General features: G+C 40.6%; 2 protein-coding genes across 2 annotated transcripts in view; one reads left to right on the top strand and one right to left on the bottom strand.

Annotated features, from left to right (window-relative positions):
* Positions 1–21,019, bottom strand: part of CNKSR3 (CNKSR family member 3) — a 113,954-nt gene that overhangs the window by 6,027 nt on the left and 86,908 nt on the right. The window contains exons 7-10 of the mRNA XM_036766660.1: positions 20,886–20,945; positions 5,170–5,238; positions 4,347–4,493; positions 76–200 (exon numbers count right to left, since the gene is read on the bottom strand). Of these exons, the coding sequence (XP_036622555.1) occupies positions 76–200; positions 4,347–4,493; positions 5,170–5,238; positions 20,886–20,945 (401 nt within the window). The remainder of the gene's footprint in view (positions 1–75; positions 201–4,346; positions 4,494–5,169; positions 5,239–20,885; positions 20,946–21,019) is intronic.
* Positions 10,020–12,742, top strand: LOC118856377. The gene is made up of 2 exons (XM_036766665.1): positions 10,020–10,059; positions 12,065–12,742. Exon 2 carries the CDS (start codon positions 12,065–12,067, stop codon positions 12,725–12,727), a length of 663 nt encoding a protein of 220 aa, XP_036622560.1. The 5' UTR covers positions 10,020–10,059; the 3' UTR covers positions 12,728–12,742.

Raw genomic sequence — 21,019 nt, 5'->3', positions numbered from 1 at the left:
GCTATTCAATATGTGCCATTAAAAATCCACAGTGAAAAGGAGCTTTGTGTATCCAAAACATGATTACTTGCATACCGGGGAGAATAGGGGACAGCTGGTGGTGGAGGGATATAAAGATCCAGAATAGCTGATTTCTCTTTCTTCAGTGATGTGTCCATGGTACTTTCTGGGGACTGGGTAGTAGTAGGTGGAGGAGAGGTCTGAAAAAAAAACATTCCAGTGATGCAGATAATATAGGGAGAGTACTGGTTCCCTTAGCAATCATTTCTACTTCCTCCTCCCTGCAAATGTTTGGTCCTGCCATTCCCCAACATTCTCAAAGGGGAGAGGATAGGGTCAGCTGGCATGTTTTCCTACAATAACCTAAAACTTGCAACTGTATGTGGCACTGCGGCATTTTTAAAAAGATATGACCATCTTTAAATGTCACTGTTGATTCAAAAGAGTCCCTCTACAATTCAGCAAACAAATATTAAGACTTTTAATCTCAGAATTGAAGAGACCTTCAAGAAAATCTAGACCAACTCATACATGAACAAGAACTTCATCTAATACAACATATTCAACAAATAGTCATCCTCGTTTTTGCTTCCAGAAGGAAAGAACTCCCTGCCTCCCAAAGTAGATCATTCCACTTATGGATTTCTCCAACTGATTTAAGTTTTTCCTGACCTCATGCCTAAATTTATTTCTTTTTCAATGTCCACTCCATTGTTCCTCATTATACCCTCTGGTACCAATCAGAGCAAGTCCAGTTCTGAGCAACAATCCTTCAATTATTTGAATACATCTTTTATGTCCTCTGTTCTCTTTTCCTTGCTAAAAGATTGCCAGGTTCTTCCATCAACATGTGACATAATTTTCCTTCTCTGAATGATCTCTAGCTCATCAATGTCCAACCTGAAATGTTGAACCATGGTGTATTTTTAGTTTTATTATTTTGAAATTAGTATGAACTCAAAGAACACTAAAAAATTGCACTAGTTCAATGAAATCAGCAACTTTGCCTGTTTGGAATTTAACAGCACCTTTTTGTGAATGAGGAGAGAAGAGCCAGGTGGTTGATGTCAGTGGTAAATGAAATTAACAAACATTCAAGTGTTTATAATGTGTAAGGCATTGTGCTAGACATCCTCTAGCTTATAGTCTTTGAGCGTATAGTCTAATGGAGGAGACAAGGCAAATATGTGAAAGGCCTATTGAAGATTAATTTAAACTGATAAGAGATTTAAATATAAATAAAAATTTTGCACTAAATGTCAAATTAATTAAACAGACAATAACTTCTCTAAGATTTCTCCAAAAAAAAGAGAAAGAACTGGAGTAATATAAGGAAAAACTTTATGGTGGAGTAGAACTTGAGCTGGGTCCTAAAGGATGGGTGAGTGTTGAACAGAGAGAAAAAAGGCGAGGATAGGTAGTTACATAGTCCCATCTTCCAAGGGGCCAAAAGTATTTACTGAGAGAATTAGCTAATCTCAGGTCCCCCCTTTTCAAGGATGAAACAGAGGCATAGAAAATGACATTTTCCTACCCACCCCACCCAAACTATTCGACCACAGCAGGCTATCTCTAAATGTCTGTTCACCTTTGACAAATTCAATGTCTACAATTGTTTTATAACTATTGAGTATCTTTTTGATTTGCTGGAACATTGAGTTAACTGGGAGTTATCTTACTACCGTGCTTCAAGCTTGAGACCCTAAGTAGCATAAATGAGAAGGCTGTCACTGAACAACTCCCCCTCAGTAAAAATTCCCCTAACAGTATAACTCACTGGAAAGGCAAGCACATTTAATAGTTACCTACATCTCTGTGACTTTTCATTAACCAAGTATAAGACTAAGAAACAGATACTCCCTTATTTTGTTCCTAATATAATTTCAGAAGAGAACTTTTGGATCCTAGAAAGTCAAAAATGGAATTTCATGGCTTAAGGTAAAGGGAACACATACATAATGGGGAGCACTTTTTTTTTAATGAGGCCTATGCTTTCATGAATATAGGAAGCTGTGGAGCAGAATTCACTCTATCAGTGCAAAATCAGTATCTATCTGCACTAAGATCAGCCCTCTATCCACTATGGCATGTTGGCTCTCATGGGAAGCAAAAGATGATTAAATGTGATATAAGGGATAAGTTTTAGAATCATAAGGGGAGGTAAGTCAGGAAATTGACTGGGCAAAAATTAAAACAGCAATAACAAGTTTCCAACCTCCACAGCCAAGAAAGGAAGATATATTCTTTAGAGATAAAGACCCTGAAAAGACAAGTAGTCATTTGCGTGTCTCCTTTGAGACACTGCTTCAGTCCTACATTGAGTAGCAGTGTGGTCCAGCCAAACTTTGCATTTAAAGTCTGGGAGATCTAAGTTCAAATCCTGCCTCAGATTCTTACTACCTACGGGAGCCCAGACAAGCTTCTTAGCCTCTCTCATGGGGACAATTACAGAGTTTGCTGTGAGGACCAAATGAGCCTCTCTCATGGGAACAATAACAGAGTTTGCTGTGAGGACCAAATGAGATGGCATATAGATACCCTGAAGGACTTCTACATAACTATTAGTTATTAGCTGTTACTGCTGAGCTGAATGCTATATTAAAGAAGTTCTGAATGGTTCAGAAATTAGAATGTGGACTCTAGGTCCAAACCCTAGCTCATTCTCCTGTGTGAGCTCAGGCAAGTCATGCAATCTCTCGGGGCCTGAATTTCCTCATCTATGAAATGAGAAGGTTGGACTACGTGACCTCTAAAATTTTCAGTCCTATGAAGTTCTCTTCTAAATTTCTTTTTTTAATTAACAAATTTATTTACTCTCATAATTCCTCCCCTCTTCCCATCTTGATGGTGAAGGTCTGTATTTTAAGAGCAGAGTATAAGAATTCAGAGAAGGAAAACAATGTTCTATTCCCAATCCCATTAACTATGAAGGGCCACTGTGTTATAGTACACTCTGTTCTAAAAACATCCCGCTCTCAATTTTAAAAATTTACGTTCAAGTGCAAAATACTAATGAATCTTTTTTCACGTAAAAAAGTTAGCTACCATTACTGAAAATGAAAAATAAACTTTATAGTGACTTTCATTTTACCTGTTTCCATATTTTCAGAGAAAAGTAGGCATAAAATGAATTGTTTTTCAATCATTTAAACACAAAATCTTAAAATTATATTGAGAGTCAAATTTTCCCTTCATTATTTAATTATCAATTTTTTAAAGTACACACGTGGTGAAAAAAAGTCTATGGATCACCAAACACAAGGAGCAGATACTGTGGGGGAAATAAATAATTATTAAGTGAAGATCTTGATATGACAGGCTCAAGGGCCTGCATCTATACCTGGTTGCCTTCCTTTGAATGATCTCAGCTCATCTATGAGGATACTTACCTATAAAAAGATAGTTCTTAAACTATAAGAAGTGAAAAATCCAAATGAGGTCTGACCAGGGAAGTATGTAGAATGGCAATACCACCTCCCTATTCCTGCAAGCAACTGCATTAGCTTTTTTGCTAACACATTAAACTGCTGACTCAGATGCTATCTAACCATGCCCCCTCCCCATTTTGTACTTGTGAAGTTGATTTTTGGCAACCAAGTGTAAGACTTTACATTGACATTTTATATTTACATTTACATTATCGAACTTCATCTCATTAAAGCAAGCCCAAAGCTTTAGTCTGTTGAGCTCTTTTTGGATCCTGTCATCCAGTGTGGCAGCTGTGCCTCTGAGCTTTGTGTCATCTGCAGATCTGATGTGGATACTATCTATGCTTTTATTCAATTCATTGATTAAAAATAGGAAGGCTACATAGGGCTAACTACGTATTATTACTCCTCTGAAGACTCCCTAATGCACTGGACCATTTACAACCACTCTGTATCTGTCCATCCAACCATTTCTAAATCCCTCAAAATTCTGTCTCCTATTATGTTAGTGTTATTCCCATGTTTAGAAAGTAATCATTAATGTTTCAATTCTAAGAGTTCTGAGACTAGCGTCCAAGGAAGTCTGTCCTTCATATATGTGTACAATTTCTGAGTTTATCTCGTTTGTTTCTTGGGGGGTGGGGTGCGGGGTAAGACTGTAGTGAAAGACAAGGACCTGCTTTCTAAAAAAGAAGCTCAAAAGAATGTTACTTGAAAATTATACAGAATGAAGCCAAAGATTCATAATTCATAAGCTTAATGTAGAAAAATCATTAAGAAAACTAGTAGCCAAAAAATGAAAGAAAATGAATATTGGAGAAGGGGGAGAGGGTGGAAAGCAGGAATCTTGCAACCTCCAAGAAAAAGAACCCGTTGCCCATTTAGCTTGTTCGCAAGCTTCAGACTAGCTCTTGGTACCTGAACAACAGGTGGCTTCCATCGTAGGTTTTTCAGCGGAGCAGGGGTAAAGTTGAAAGAACCTGTGGGGCGTTTCTTGAGGAGGAGCACCACTCCCGTAGGATTCTCTCGTAACTTCCGAACCAGATTTTTTAATTGCCATCCCACCTTCAAAAGGGAAGTGGAGGGGAAGGGGAAAGTATTTCAACAGGTAATCAAAATTCAGAATCACTATTTGAAGGAGAAATCTGCATATATCTATGTATACATATATACTTTTTAAAATGTCAAATTACAAGATGTTGAAGTGACAAAACAAAATAAACCTGAAAATTCTCAATGACAGTCCATATACACTACATACACGTGGGCACTTTAAAGGACATGTAACAATTTACCATACTAGAAGGTTAGCAGGTCTAACCACCAAGATCAGTGGGAACCTCAAGAAAGGTGAAAAATGCCTCAGCTACAACTTTTAACACCCCAAAATCTGGTGCCTTGGGGTTTCAAAGCACAGAGGCAAGTAAAAACAATTAAAAGTTCTAATATTGTCCCGGAATAATTCTTTGAAACAACCAAATGATTTTCTTCCTCTAGAAGCTGGCAAGTCATAACTATAAAAGGCTACAAGAAGATTCTGCCCAAAAGTAACTTCAAAAACTAAAGAAGGATCTAGAACATCTGCTTTTAATATAGCCTATGTCTGACAAATCACTCCTTTAAGGAGAAGTCAACAACAGAGGCAACAACAAGGAAACTGCCTCAGACCCAATTAAGATTCTAGGGGGACGTAGCAAGATGCTCAAAACAAAACAACATTAAAAGCGTTGTTAAGACTTACCACTGTCTGCTTATTAACTTGAATCACCTCATCACCAGCATGAATCCTCTGAGATTTATCAGCAGGAGACTGGATAAGAACAAACAAGACACTTTATCTAGCTATAGTCAGAGTATCTATGTGTGTGAGATTCTACTGACACATGCATATTGTTATCCATGCAGTATATGTCTGAGGAACACACAGTAACTCTATCCCTTACTCACAGGCTAGGTTTACAGAGAAATAACTATAGCTAACTATATATAGATATATATATAGATATATATGTGTGTGTGTGTGCATGTATGTGTGTGTGTATATGTGTGTATGTGTGTGTGTGTATCTGCTTGTTATCTATCCATATGAAATATACACACAGATAGAAACAGTCATACAGACAGATCCACAAACATGTTAATATCTATCCAACCCAAGGACCACGTTGTTTTCAGATGGTCTGGGTCCTATGATTTCATTGGTATAGAGTATTCCTGGTATATTTTACCAGTGCAATTTAGAGTCTTAACAAGTTGTCTGGGGCAGTAAGGGGTTAAGTGACTTGCCCAATGGATCATACAATCCTTTAAAAAATAATCATCTTTACTCCTGACTTCCTATAAATTCTTATTGGCCTTGCTGAAAGACATTATAAAGCCGATTGATCAAAAATTCTATTTATTTTAACAGGCTATTACGATGGGAAACCATGCCCTATGAAGAAAGCTGGGGTGTTTAGCCTAGAGAAGAGGAGGAGGTCAGGGAGGATGGAATATGACAAGACTATTGTATGGAAATGCCTTGTTTAGATGAATTTCAGAGGCTAGACCTTACAGGTTGACACCTGGATACTGTTCTGTTGTCTCAGTCGTGTCTGATTCTTCATGGCCCCGTTTGGGGTTTTCTTGGCAAAGATACAGGAGAAGTTTGCCATTTCCTTTTCCAGCTCATTTTACAGGTGAGGAAACTGAGACAAACAGGGTTAAGTGACTTGCCCAGGGTCACTGTCTGAGGCCAGATTTGAACTCAGTAAGATGAGTCTTCCTGACTCCAGGTCCAGCACTCTACCCTGTGCAACCCAGCTTCCCTAACACCTGGATACCATAATGTTTTGCCCTGATAAACTAAGAATTTTTTTTAATTTAGATTTATTTATTTAACATATTTAGTTTTCAGCATTGATTTTCACAAGAGTTTGAATTACAAATTTTCTCCCCATTTCTACCCTCCCCCCCACTCCAAGATGGCATATATTCTGGTTGCCCTGTTCCCCAGTCAGCCCTCCCTTCTATCACCCCACTCCCCTTCCATCCCCTTTTCCCTTCCTTTCTTGTAGGGCAAGATAAATTTCTACACCCCATTGCCTGTGTATCTTATTTTCTAGTTGCATGCAAAAACTTTTTTTTTGTTTTTGAACATTTGTTTTTAAAACTTTGAGTTCCAAATTCTCTCCCCTCTTCCCTTCCCACCCACCCTCCCTAAGAAGTCAAGCAATTCAACATAGGCCACATGTGTATCACTACGTATAACCCTTCCACAATACTCATGCTGTGAAAGACTAACTATATTTTGCCCCTTCCCAACCCATCCCCCTTTATTGAATTTTCTCCCTTGACCCTGTCCCCTTTTGAGAGTGTTTGTTTTTGATTACCTCCACCCCCATCTGCCCTCCCCTCCATCGTCCCCCCCCTTTTTTATCTCCCTTCCTCTTCTTTCCTGTGGGGTAAGATACCCAACTGGGTATGTATGGTATTCCCTCCTCAGGCCAAATCTGATGAGAGCAAGGTTCACTCATTCCCCCCTCACCTGCCCTCTCCCCTCCTCCCACAAAACTGCTTCCTCTTGCCACCTTTATGTGAGATAATCCACCCCATTCTATCTCTCCCTATCTCCCTCTCTCAGTATGTTCCTCTCTCATCCCTTAATTTGATTTTATTTCTTTTAGATATCTTCCCTTCATCTTCAACTCACCCTGTCTGCTCTCTCTCTCTCTCTTTTATATATATATGTGTATATATATATATATGTGTGTATATATATATATATGTATATATATACACACACACACACACACACAGATATACACATAGATATATGTTAGGGGCGCTCTGGACCTGGGCCTCCTGAAAGGGTAGTGAGACGCCAGGGAGTCTGGACCTGCTGACGCAGCAGTGCCTGTGTGGCTTCTGTCACGTCAGTACCGGGGCGGCTCCAACTGGAAGGGCTCCACCTTCGGGGAGGAACTGGGGAGGAGCTAACCCGAAACACCCAATATAAGGAGCACCCCAGAGAGGGTCAGTGGGACTTTTGTAAGATTTCTGGTACGCCATTGCAATAAAGCTGCTTGTCGCTTCCGGTAGCTGCCTGGTGATTCTCCTCTCGCGTCCCCCGGGGGGAGGAACCGGAGACGTCCGAAGACCCGTGGGCAGGGTGAGTGTGAGGCGGTAGTCGGGGAGAACGGGGTGCTATTGTGGGGCACACCCGTCCGGCCGCCGACACCTGGCGCCCAACGTGGGGCTTGACCAGTGAGGCCGCTCCTGCTCCCATTAGATAAGGGGAGCGGAAGACCAGGCAGAACCCAAGGAGACAGGTTGAGCCCTTGGGATGGGACCGAAGGTCTGTAAAGCCCGTGTTGAGCCGGAGGACAAAGGCGTACTCGCCTGCCAGATCTACAAGGTCTGTAAGGAGCAAGGCGTTAGAATTTATATAAGGACATGTAGAGAGTGGGTGGAGAAGATCCGGGTGGTCAGCCCGTGGCTGGAGCACACCGGGGTGGATCTGCCCATCTCCGCGGCAGGCGGAGTGCTTAGGAACTGCCACAGATCAGGCCACATTCATAAGAAATATACGAGATGGCCAAGATCAGGGGTGTACAATCACTCCCCGAATTACAGATGTGGCTCCCGGAACAGAGCAAGAGGAGGAATTTGCACACTCGGTAGACTCCAAGGACAAGATACCAGAAAAAGGCAACTTAGAATATGATCTGGAGGAAAGAATGAAGTCTCCTTTAGCCCCTCCCCCAACTCCTCACATTATATGAAAGTTTTGAAGAAGTTAGTAAGAGAAAGCTGTCTCCTAAACAACTGGAAGAGACCAGCCAGCGATCTGCCTCTGATCATCTTAAAAGCAGGGTCTCCAAGACCCCAATAAAGCACGGCACCTGGCCTCCCTTACATCAGAGGGCCAAGCAATTTGTGCATAGGATTCAAAAAATCCTCTCTGTGTTTTTTGTCTCTGTGTCTGTGTTTCTGTGTGTGGTGTTTCTGTGTATGTAATCTGACACCCTGTAATGTCCACTATCTCTTTCTCTCCCTCCCTGACTCCAGTCTCTTCAGAGGAGCGGGAGGGTGGGGGGGGGGGGGGAGAAGGAGAGAGGAAAATGTCTTCTTGTTTAACGGTTTATAGTTGTTGGAAATAATGCTCTTTCTTTCTCCCTTCATCCCAAATCTGGCCAATTTGGGATGTGAGGAGAGATAAGAAAGGAGGCGGGGACCTTTTCCCTGAAATTCAAATGTGTTACTCCTGATTTGATGCTTAAGATAAAGTCAGAATTTCTCATACCATTTGGCACTAAGGCAAATTCGGAAATGCAAATTCGGAAAATGCATGAATCTCTACTAAAGAGACACTTTGAGCTCCCCGGTATGAGGAGAAAGGGACATGGTACCACTGGATCTTTTCCAGAGTCCCACTCACCTTAGACTGGCAAATTCAAAGTTCTCACTTCCAAAAAGTTTCTAAGGAGTGAACACAGAAGTAAAATTTACTCGAGAAAAAATTAGAACCATTAAGATTTTGATTTAGCAGATTCTGTTAACCACAGATAATCTGGTGAAGTATATGAAACCCTTTTCAACATAATAATACACGTATGAATGTGAAGAAAAATCAGTTTATATGACAAAAGATATTCTGTATCCCCCTCCGATCCGTAGACTCCTTGGGGGGTTAAGAATTCCAGCTCTATGTCAGAAGTATATACAAAGATGTTTTAATTCCTGTGTGGTGAATGAGAATCACCATGAGACTAGTATAGATAGAAAAGTTGGAAAATATTTAATGACATAACGGTATTAAATCTATAGAGTTAATAAGTAGTTTTCAATATACAACTACAGAGATCCTTATGTGCAATTTAGTGACCCTCATTCCTGTTTGAATTTGAAACAAGTGGTTTAAAGCTTCCAAAACAGAGAAATGAAAGCTAAACGTGAAAGCCAATCTGAACATAGTGTACCCAAAAGACTGTTACTGTAGTCCTGAGAAACAAAAATACTTCTTCAGATAGGAATTATCTCCATAGATATAACCCAGTCCGCCTGGGTGAAAACATTTCTAGCTCGCTGTGATTTTCCTACGTTTGCTACTTGGAAAGTTTAGAAAGTGATTTGCAAATATACAATAGAGAGTTGGCTTCTTTTCAAAATAATTGCCCTGTGTACAAGCTGCTTTTTCTTATTTAGGCCCTTTTATTCTGATGTGCCTTTCCCCTAAAAGTCCTCAAATAAATTAATCATAATACATAGAAACTGTAGAAATTAAAATACATGTGGCAACAAAGGCTCTATTCCCTGTTCTTGACTTTGCTACTTTGTTGCCCTCTCGTACCCCGCTGACTATAGCCCTGGACCCCTGAAGCCCACACTTCTAGGCAATAGGTAAACAGAGGAACCTCTCCTCCCTGTCCCCCAAGTCCTTGCTCCCACACCACCAGAACTTACGATTTTTGCTCCTAGTCTTCCAAACCTGACAACCCCTATAAGAAGGTAAAGATCTCTCAGGGACCCCTCAATGATTCCTTAGACCTTTAATTCAGGTGCTGGACTCTGCAGCTTCCCAGCACCTTTCCCCCTTTCAGTCCACAGCCAGGCTCTGCAACTATGAGGAGAAGAAAAGCCTCTATGCTTGGTAAGCCTAATGTATGTAATGATTTGGGAATGCAGTTAATGTCATCTGAAATTTTTCTGTTTGTACTTTTATTGTACTTCTGAATTGTAGTAAAATTCTCCTACATTGTAAAATTTAAGTGACCAGATATGAGATTAGACAAAGTGATCTTTAATTTGAATTTTGGTGAAACTACAAAATGAAAACAATTGTGTAAAACTGGTTAAGTTACTTTCTCAGCCTTGCTAACCCTACCTTGTTAAGATCACAGCTAAAACACTTCTGCCAGCACTTAGGAAACTTGTAAGATTGTTAACTAGGTTATTTGGGATTACTGTTTTAGTGTTAAAAACCATTTGTGGGTGGGTTCTATTAAATTTTATACGAATATTGATTAGAGTAAAGATGTTGCTTATTATGAGTTATTATGATTGCTGTTCCATTAATTATCAACCCCCTCTGCCTGGAAGGGAAACCGTCTATACCTTCTTCGCAATGATTCAAATTTCTTAGGTCTCCTTTTTACCCAGAATACTGGCCCAGCACATTTTAAACCGAGCTAATTATAATATGTGATTGCAAACTATTTGTAAAACTTTCCCAAGAAAAATGTGAATGGAACTTAGAAATTCATATTTGAATAATTTAAAAGGTGCACATTGTTATTTGGCATTGAGAAATTTATTAACTGTATAACCCTGAGAAAATTCTGTTTACTGTAGTTTACTGTTCAATAAGGGAATGGTGGTGGAATCCATTCCCAGGGATATTACAAAGATCGCATGATTGTAAACGTGCTTGGCACACTACTTGATATAAGATACATGCTATTTACATGTAACCTGTTTTAAGTTAAAAATAATTGCTTTACATTAACTTTATGTGGATTTTCTTCAATGTGAAGTTTTGGTAATGAAATGAATGATTCTCTGTATTAAGCAATTTGGGGTCCTATCTGACTGCGGTAAAGCCACCAAAATGGAAATTAATTGGTCTTGGTTTTCAAGTTTTAATGGATGGTAATTATGGTTTTTTTGATATTTTGTTATACGTCTCAAATTTTTCAGCTATATCATCTGTGTTGTTAGAAACGCAATTTCTTTTATAATCTAACTGTTATTCGGTTCCGAATTGTAATTTGAGAAATCTTAAATTACCAAATTTTGTCTTTAATTGTTTTGCTATCATTTGGGAAATTTGTGAGATCATTAATTAAGCTATTGATGTTGTTGCTTAGAGATAGTATTTACTATGGTGAGTTTAGTTTTCCTTTTTTTTTAATTATGTGGAGAAGGTGGTAATTAATAATATCAGGATAAATTATAAGCTGTCTGAGAAAGAGAGATTTTTTATGAAGGAAAGTTTTGTGCACTCCTTTGCATAATTTTTGGTAAGACTCGACCTTGAATAAGTTTGCTCAGGGGCACAGCAACAGATAGCACACAGAGTTCTCTATGTAACCCCTTCCTAGAGACCATGTTGCTTCTCCTTATTTTGTAACATTCCCAAGGCCCTTGGAAACTCTCTGCACTCTCTGCACGGGCAAGGTCATCAGCCCAGAAAAAGAACTTGTTTGAGTTATGTAGGTCCTAAACAATGAACTTGACTTGCTGAGGAACTGAATGTACAATAGATAGAAAGGATTCTAATATTTAGCCTTTACACCGGGACAAGTTTCACGTAGAGAATGAAAGATGTTTAATTAAATCCCTTATGTATGTGAGTCCTATTGTCATAAAACAAAAAGGGGGAGTAGTGGGTAGACTGACCCATGCGCAGCTTGCTACAGATACCTTTACTGCTACTTTTAATGCCAATTTTTTACAAATTCGTGACGATGGCCTCACGCCCGCATTAAAGTACTATGCTGGGGACCGGTGTGAAAAACAGAAACCAGGCCAGAAGGAAACACCACCAACTGCGTGCCTTCAGGGCAGCACGGTCTGGTGGAAAGACGAGAAAGGGGTGTGGCACAGGCCGGGAAGGGTTGTAATCAGAGGGAGAGGGTATCTTTGTGTCTCTACAGATGACGCCACGGGAGAACAAATCTGGGTGCCCCTCCGCCGGGTCCGTGAGGTTGCGCCCCCGTAGACGCCCAGGGAAGAACAGGACCGTCCAGAGAAAGAGGGCTGCCTTGAACAACGCCCTTAGCTGCCTGCTTGCCATGATCCAGTTGGCGACCCCATCCACAGCTGCTCCTGCCGTCTTGCCACCCCTGGCAGTGACTCCCACGCATTGGGCCCTTACCCCAAATCTCCCGATGTTCCAGTTGGTGACCTGCAGCCCATCCTGTCTGTGTAACCCCTATTCCCTACCATGTTTCCCAGTATGCACAATTAGAAAGACTTCTAGCACTGCCACTACTTTCACCACTGAACTGCACATGTTAGATGAGGTCATTGCGGCCATACAGAATGCCACTATACAATTCAATGGCGACTGGGAAGAGAACTATAACAACGCTAAGGCCTGGTGGGACACTCTCAGTGTCCACCAGTTGCTCCAATGGGCCTCCATTGGGGGGCTTGTTCTCATACTAGCCTTTCTCATCTGTTTGTGCCTGCCCTGCTTGATTTCCTGTATGATTAGGGTTTTGCGCCGCTCCTTAGAGGCTGTGAAAGCCGATGTCATTAAACAAAAAGGGGGAGTTGTTAGGGGCGCTCTGGACCTGGGCCTCCTGAAAGGGTAGTGAGACGCCAGGGAGTCTGGACCTGCTGACGCAGCAGTGCCTGTGTGGCTTCTGTCACGTCAGTACCGGGGCGGCTCCAACTGGAAGGGCTCCACCTTCGGGGAGGAACTGGGGAGGAGCTAACCCGAAACACCCAATATAAGGAGCACCCCAGAGAGGGTCAGTGGGACTTTTGTAAGATTTCTGGTACGCCATTGCAATAAAGCTGCTTGTCGCTTCCGGTAGCTGCCTGGTGATTCTCCTCTCGCGTCCCCCGGGGGGAGGAACCGGAGACGTCCGAAGACCCGTGGGCAGGGTGAGTGTGAGGCGGTAGTCGGGGAGAACGGGGTGCTATTGTGGGGCACACCCGTCCGGCCGCCGACAGATATATACATACATACCCATTCACTTATATATATATACATACACATATATATATGCATATTCCCTTCAACTACCCTAATACTGAGGTCTCATGAATCATACTTGTCATCTTTCCATGTAGGAATGTAAACACAACAGTTCAATTTTAGTAAGTCCCTTGCAATTTCTGTTTCTTGATTACCTTTTCATGCTTCTCTTGATTCTTGTGTTTGAAAGTCAAATTTTCTATTCAGTTCTGGTCTTTTCACTGAGAAAGCTTGAAAGTCTTCTATTTTATTGAAAATCCATATTTTGCCTTGGAGCATGATACTCAGTTTTGCTGGGTAGGTGATTCTAGGTTTTAATCCTAGCTCCATTGACCTCCAGAATATCGTATTCCAAGCCCTTTGATCTCTTAATGTAGAAGCTGCCAGATCTTGGATTATTCTGATTGGGTTTCCACAATACTCAAACTGTTTCTTTCTGGCTGCTTGCAGTATTTTCTCCTTGATCTGGGAGCTCTGGAATTTGGCAACAATATTCCTAGGAGATTTCTTTTTGGGATCTATTTGAGGAGGCAATCGATGGATTCTTTCAATTTCTATTTTGCCCTGTGGCTTTAGAATATCAGGGCAGTTCTCCATGATAATTTCTTGAAAGATGATATCTAGGCTCTTTTTTTGATCATGGCTTTCAGGTAGTCCAATAATTTTTAAATTACCTCTCCTGGATCTATCTTCCAGGTCAGTGGTTTTTCCAATGAGATGGTTCACATTGTCTTCCACTTTTTCATTCCTTTGGTTCTGTTTTATAATATCTTGATTTCTCATAAAGTCACTAGCTTCCACTTGCTCCAATCTAATTTTTAAAGTAGTATTTTCTTCAGTGGTCTTTTGGACCTCCTTTTCCATTTGGCTAATTCTGCCTTTCAAGGCATTTTTCTCTTCATTGGCTTTTTGGAGCTCTTTTGCCATTTGAGTTAGTTTATTTTTTAAGGTGTTGTATTTTCCAGTATTTTTTTTGGGTCTCCTTTAGCAAGTCATTGACTTGTTTTTCATGGTTTTCTCGCATCCTTCTCATTTCTCTTCCCAATTTTTCCTCTACTTCTCTAACTTGCTTTTCCAAATCCTTTTCGAGCTCTTCCATGGCCTGGGACCAGTTCATGTTTTTCTTGGAGGTTTCTGTTGTAGGCTCTTTGACTTTGTTAACTTCTTCTGGCTGTATGTTTTGGTCTTCTTTGTCACCAAAGAAAGAATCCAAAGTCTGAGACTGAATCTGGGTGTGTTTTCGCTGCCTGGCCATATTCCCAACCAACTAACTTGACCCTTGAGTTTTTTAGTGGGGTGTGACTGCTTGTAGACTAGCGAGTTCTATGTTCCACGTTTGGGGGGGAGGTGCCAGCTCTGTCACACCAGCACTCCTCCTTCCCCAAGAACCCCCAACCCGGACTGGGCTTAGATCTTCAGCAGGCTGTGCACTCCTGCTCTGATCCACCACTTAATTCCTCCCACCAGGTGGGCCTGGGGCCAGAAGCAGCAGCAGCTGTAGCTGCCCCCGGGGCTAGAAGCTGAACCACGAACTCCTTCCACTCCCGCAGCTTTTCCCACTGACCTTCTCCGCTGTCTTTGGTGTTTGTGGGTTGAGAAGTCTGGTAACCACCGCAGCTCACTGATTCAGGGTGCTAAGGCCCGCTGCGCCTGGCTCCTGGTCTGGTTGGTCCACGCCTCTCAGGCTGGGCTCTGCTCCACTCCGTTCCCAGCTCCCAGCTCCGTGTGGGATAGACCTCATCCAGAGACCATCCAGGCTGTCCTGGGCTGGAGCCCTGCTTCCCTCTGCTGTTTTGTGGGTTCTGCAGTTCTAGAATTGGCTCAGAGCCATTTTTCATAGGTTTTTGGAGGGACTCAGCAGGGAGCTCACACGGGTCCCCACTTTCCGGCCGCCATCTTGGCTCCGGCCCGATAAACTAAGAATTTGAAAAGAGCACTGGCAATTTCTTATTACCAAAAAAGAAACTGAGGCAAAGAGAGTTAAGTAATTTGCCCAGGGTCCCACAGCTAGCGTCTAATGCCTGATCTGAACTCAGGTCTTCCTGACTCCAGACTCAGAACTCTATCCACTGCACCACCTAGGTGTACTAAAGTCATTTTACTGATTGCTTTTGTTTGTTGTTCAGCCATTTTTTAAGTTGTGTCTGACTCTCTGACCCCATTAAGAGTTTTCTTGGCAAAGATACCAGAGTGGTTTGCCATTTCCTTCTCCAGCTCATTTTACAGATGAGGAAACTGAGGTAAACATGGTTAAGTGACTTAACTGGGATTTATTTTGTACGTATCGTATATTTTAGATGAGTACATGTTTCTCCCTTGCTAGAATGCAAGCTGCTTGAGAGCAGAGGATGTTCTGTGTTCATCTTTTTATCTCCATTGAGTAGCCCATAGGTGCTTAATAAATATTTATGGATTAATATCCCAGACATAGGCTTCTCTCTCACCCAAAAGGTGTGGCACCCAACAAGTAGCAATGACATTGAAGAGTAGAAATCTTCACTGATGTGTTTAGGTCCAATATTAAGGTATGCATGACAGTGACAGCTATTTTTGAAAACATTCACCCCGATACTATGACAACCAGGCATGGCTCACCTGAAAGACTAGTAATACATGCAGGGCCCAGCAATGCCAGCCAACAAGGAACCTCCTACCAAGTGCATTACTCAACAGGACATAAGCCCTTGGAAAGCCTCTTTTCTCCAGAGGCATTTTTTGAAATCTGTCTACTTATCTTTACTCTCCTGTATTTCCCCATCCTTGGATCTGTATTTCCAAGCCAAATCTGGAACATTTCAAGCAAATCCGCAGTCTCCCTGTTTGTTTGTTTTTTTAAATGTGAAGGGAAATTCATAAGAACACAGCTTAGGGTGCAGAATAGATTTGAGAGGCTGGCGTCTACCCTCTCAATCTATAGATGGGGAGAACGAGGGTCAGATAGGATAAGTGACTTGCTTAAGAAACTGAGTCCAGCTCTTTATCCATTATGCCACGTTCACTCTCTTAGGATTCAGAAAGCAGTTTTAGGGGAATGGGATTTTTCCACTGGAAATTCATTCAGACTCAAAGGGAGCTTTGTTTAGAGTCTCATATTTTATCCTTTAAACCACACACAATAAAAAGATGACTCTGGGCCTCTCGGTAGTAAGGTTATAATGTTCCACATGTTTATCAGAGATAGAAACTGCTGCCAAGTAGGCCTGATAGAGATCTGGGACTAAACAGTTCTGTTCAAGTAATCCAATATGATCAGTTACAGAACTGATAGATGAAAAATTCCAACTCTGGGAAAAACAGAATAGAAGAATCCTCTTTCTGTTCAACTGATCAAAACCAATTGAGAGCCTGTGTGATTCTCACTCTACTCACTAGGTGCTATAGAGGACGGAGTCAATAGGAACAAAAGACCTGGGTCATCTGGAATATGTGCCAGTTTCTAGGGGATGGGTTCAAGAACCATTTCAACACCTTTGTGCGAAGTACATCCTTTGAGGTGTCACTCCAATGGTGACAGGAGATGTGATTTGCATGGGGATGGCCAACACTAATCCAAATAAAACCAATATAGCAAGATTTGATATAAAGACCAGCAAATCTTAGGTTGGTATTTAGTTGAGGAAAGGTGAAAGACACCATCTTATACACCTTCTAAAGCTTGTGTTCACTAGATTCTAGAAAATCGCTATCTTAAATCATATTGCTATTTTCTTGTTAAAAGAGATTTGTTGAAATTAAATCTTCATATAACAGCATGGTGAAATATGCCTTATAATATAACCTCACATCATAATAGCAAAGCCCAAAGATTTATGAGAGATAAAATAAAATAAGCAGAACCAAAGGGGAAAAATAAACACAAGAATTACAATGATGAAATGGGAAGAGCGACAACAAAATGAAACTCAAAGGTGTATAATTAATCAAATGTAGCCCCAAAGGAAAGAGGACAGAATTGTACTCCTTTTCCTTCTTTGCAGGGGTGGGGGACTATAGGTATGAAACACTACATGTATTGTTAGATGAAGCTACCCTTTAAGCGCTTTTAAATGCTGCCTCTCTTATTAACTACTTGTGTGATTAGGGCAGATTACTTGGTGTCTCTGGCCTCAGTTTCCTCGTCTGTAAAACAAGAGGGTAGGGCCAGATCTTCTCTAAGGGCCCTTTCCGCTCCAAACTTTATGATTCTTGTACTTCCTGGCTGTAGATGCTGTCTAGAAGCTAGATGTGTTGGTGATACCTCCTACGTGCTACCGCCCTCTTTTCAGAAGGGGTGGCAAGCTCCTTGAAAGCAAGCACTATCTGGCTTTTCCATTTATAACCAGAACTTCTTAGCCCAGTGTTTTGTATAGTAAGTACTTAGTGAATGCTTTTTAATTCATTCATTCATTTAGTTTTGTTGAACTGTTTTTCCCCTCTCTTTTTTATTCTGTTACAACTGAGGCATATATTTGAAAATAATAATAATGATAATAGCCTTTATATAGTTCCTTAAGGGTTGAAAAATGCTTTATAAATATCATTTCATTTTATCCTTACAACCCTGGAAGGCAGGCATTATTATTTATTATTATCCCCACTTTACAGGTTGAGGAAACTGAGGCAGAGGTTAAATGACTTGCCACACAGTGGCAAGGCCAAATTTGAACTCATGACTTCCTGAACTGAGGCCCAATGCTCTATCCATTATGTCACCTAGCTGCAATGAGATGAATGATATAAACAAACATTTTTAAAATAATAATTGAAGAGATTCACTTTAAGGCTTACAAAGCATTTTCCTCACAACAATTCTTACTACAGTCAGGAAGTACAAGAATTATAAAGTTTGGAGTGGAAAGGGCCCTTAGAGAAGATATGGCCCAACCCTCCCATTTTACAGATGAGGAAACCGAGGCCAGAGACACCGAGTAATCTGCCCTAATCACGCAAGTGGTTGATAAGAGAGGTAGCATTCAAAAGCACTTAAATGGTGAATGCCCGGCTTTTTCCACTGGTTAGGTCAGGTTTCCTCTTACTATTCCACTTTTTCCCTCCAAGTTGTGAAAAGCTTACTTTTTTAAGTATATACTAAATTTAACACAGTGGTATCAGTGTGGTGTCCGTTTTCCTATTTGAATGTCTTTCTGTGTTCTATGTATTTTTTAGGTATTTCATTGATTTTTTTTCTTTCTTTTCTTTTTTTTGTATCACTATCCCTACTCACTAATTTATTCATTTGGTATATGCTACTATGTATACATGTTGTCTCCCTTTGATAACACATAAGCTCCTTGAGGGCAGGAACTGCTTCGTTTTTTAATTTTCTACTTCCAGAGCTTAGCACAATACTTGTTACAAAGTAGGTCCTTAAAGGAAAGAAATGGAACAGTGAAATGGCTACACAGGATTAATGGCTTTCTTTAGATCATCTTGGCTTCCATTACCATTCACTTCTACTATGCTCTACTTGGATTAACTGATCCTTCCCTTGGTCCTTTAGCTAGCAAATCTACTTCCAGTTACAACAGACCAGAGTTCATATCCTACTTCTGACACCTACTAGGGCAAATCACTTAACTTCACTGAGAATTCCTCATCTGAAAAATGGAGTTGACATCCCAAAATATCTATCCCAGAGAGTTGTGGAAGCTCAAATGAAATAACATCTATAAAACCCTTAAAAAACTTGAAAGCACTAGATAAATATCAATATTGTTATTCAGTGTCACCATATGCTCAGTGAAAAATTCCTTTTTCCCTGAACTCTCCTCCCTAGATTCCTATGATCTCCCGTTCCACTGTGTCATCGAGGATATACCTTCTCTTATTAAACATCCCTCCCACTCACACTCTTTCTGCATAATTTCCTTCTCCTCTGGTTTCTGTGATACTACTTTCTCCCTCCTATCCAAGTGACAGCTCTTCTTCAGTCTCCTTTGCTCTATCATTTCCTATATTCTGACCCCTGTGGGTGAGACCCTATCACTATCACCAGTCTCTAATCCAGAACTTCTCTATATAGATGCTCTAGTTTAGTCATCTCATTAGTTCCAACTAGTCTGATTATCGTCTCTATGCAAATGACCCAAATCTAGATATCCAGCTCTAATATCTCTCCCACAGTCTGGTACTGAATCGCTAAGTGATTACTGTGCACCCGCAGATACCTGAGTATCCTATAAACATCTCAAACTCAACATGACCAAAATAGAACTCATTACCTTCCTCTCCTACCCCAAATCTACCTATCCTCCAAATTTCCCTATTTATTCATTCATTCATTCATTTAATGTTGAAGGCATCAGCATCCTTCCAGTCACACAGGTTCCTAACTTTGGAATCTTCCTAGACGCCTCCCTTGCCTCTCCCAAATATAATCAGTTGTCATGTTTGATGAAGTCTATTTCTACAAGATCTCTCACATCTTTTTTTTCTTCTCCCCTTTCACAGCCTAGTTTAGAACTTCAGCACTAGTTGATAAATAAACCTAATGCTAATAACCTTCTATACCACCTTCTCATCTCTCATTTCTCCCTCTCCTATCCACTGATACCAGCTACCAAAATAATCCTCCTCAAAGCACAGGTATGGACATGCCAATCACCCACTACTGAGTGAGTAAGTTTTCTAATGTCTTTGAGTAGAAAATAACAACCTAGCCTGGAATATTTTAGGTTCCCTACAATTTGACTCCAGACTACTTTTCCAACTTTATTTTCCATGAATACCATCCACACACTCTACATTCATGCCAAACAGGGCTACTAGCTATTCCTTGGCATCTATATGCAAACTCTCCCACATCTAAGGAATTGTGAAGGACCTCCCACTCCATACCTAGAATATGCTCCCTTCCGCTTTTCAGATTTCTTGTCTTCCTTCAAGACTCCAAGTTCAGGTGCCATTGGGGGGGGGGAGAAGAAGATGAAGTCTTTCCAGATCCCCTATGCTACCCCTCAAATATTCCTAGGATACTCTTTTGTTTGATATTCCAATCTCTCCTCTGCCCCATTCATTCAAATCCTTGTGTTATAACTGTGTAATATCATTTTACTCAGTAAAATGAAAGATCCATGAAGGCAAAAGTTGTTTTGTCTCTGTATCTCCAGCATCTGGCATAATGCTTGGCATCTAGCAAGTCACTTAATGAATATATGCCAAATTTAACTTAAGAATATCATTACAAAATCCAGCTCTGTAAGTGGAAGGTATTTTCAAGTCCAGGTAGTTGATCCAATATAGCAATCTACTAATATGGTGACAAGCTTTTAAGTAAAAATTTCTGCAAAACAACTGTGCTCACCAATCCTTGTTCGTGTAAAAATCACTACTCACAGAGGTAAAAATGATGCTATTTGGCATGCGAATGAAAAATGGGCAGAGTACAAAACGGTGAAAAGTAAATACAGATCACATAGAAGAAAAAAAAACATGCCTTGAAGCTGAGTTTTACTAGCAGAAACCAACAATAAAAATGTCTGTTCTTGCAAATGGTATTCAGCCCTCAATAGCAAAGGGTACCTACTGAAATTACAGGATAACCTTCTGACAGAGAGGTGATGGACTCGAGATCCAGGAAAAGACTTACAGTTTCAGACACGGCCAATAAAGGAATTTGTTTTGCTTGATTATGCATGTTTGTTAGAACAGTTTTGTTTTGAGTGGGGGGAGAAGGTAGGAGAAAGAAAGAATAAATGCTCCATTTTAAAATATAATAATCAAAATAAACATGTTAGATTTTTGACATTTCTTTTAAAAATACTTCTGAAATTTAAGTAACATGCACTTACATTTTCTGTTGTCCCAGTAATCACATGTAGTCCATCATACGTCGATTTGATGTACATGCCCTAGGGTAATCCATAAACAAATGTATTAACCAACTCCATGCTCCAATACTAGGTTGGACTTAACCTTAGAAAAA

This window comes from Trichosurus vulpecula, chromosome 7, assembly GCF_011100635.1.
Source record: "Trichosurus vulpecula isolate mTriVul1 chromosome 7, mTriVul1.pri, whole genome shotgun sequence".
Classification (NCBI taxonomy): Eukaryota; Metazoa; Chordata; class Mammalia; order Diprotodontia; family Phalangeridae; genus Trichosurus; species Trichosurus vulpecula.
This window is presented reverse-complemented; position numbering and strand designations above follow the sequence as displayed.

Excerpts from the sequence above, each read along its gene's own strand:
- LOC118856377 (XM_036766665.1), top strand. The coding sequence starts at position 12,065 with ATGACGCCACGGGAGAACAAATCTGGGTGCCCCTCCGCCGGGTCCGTG.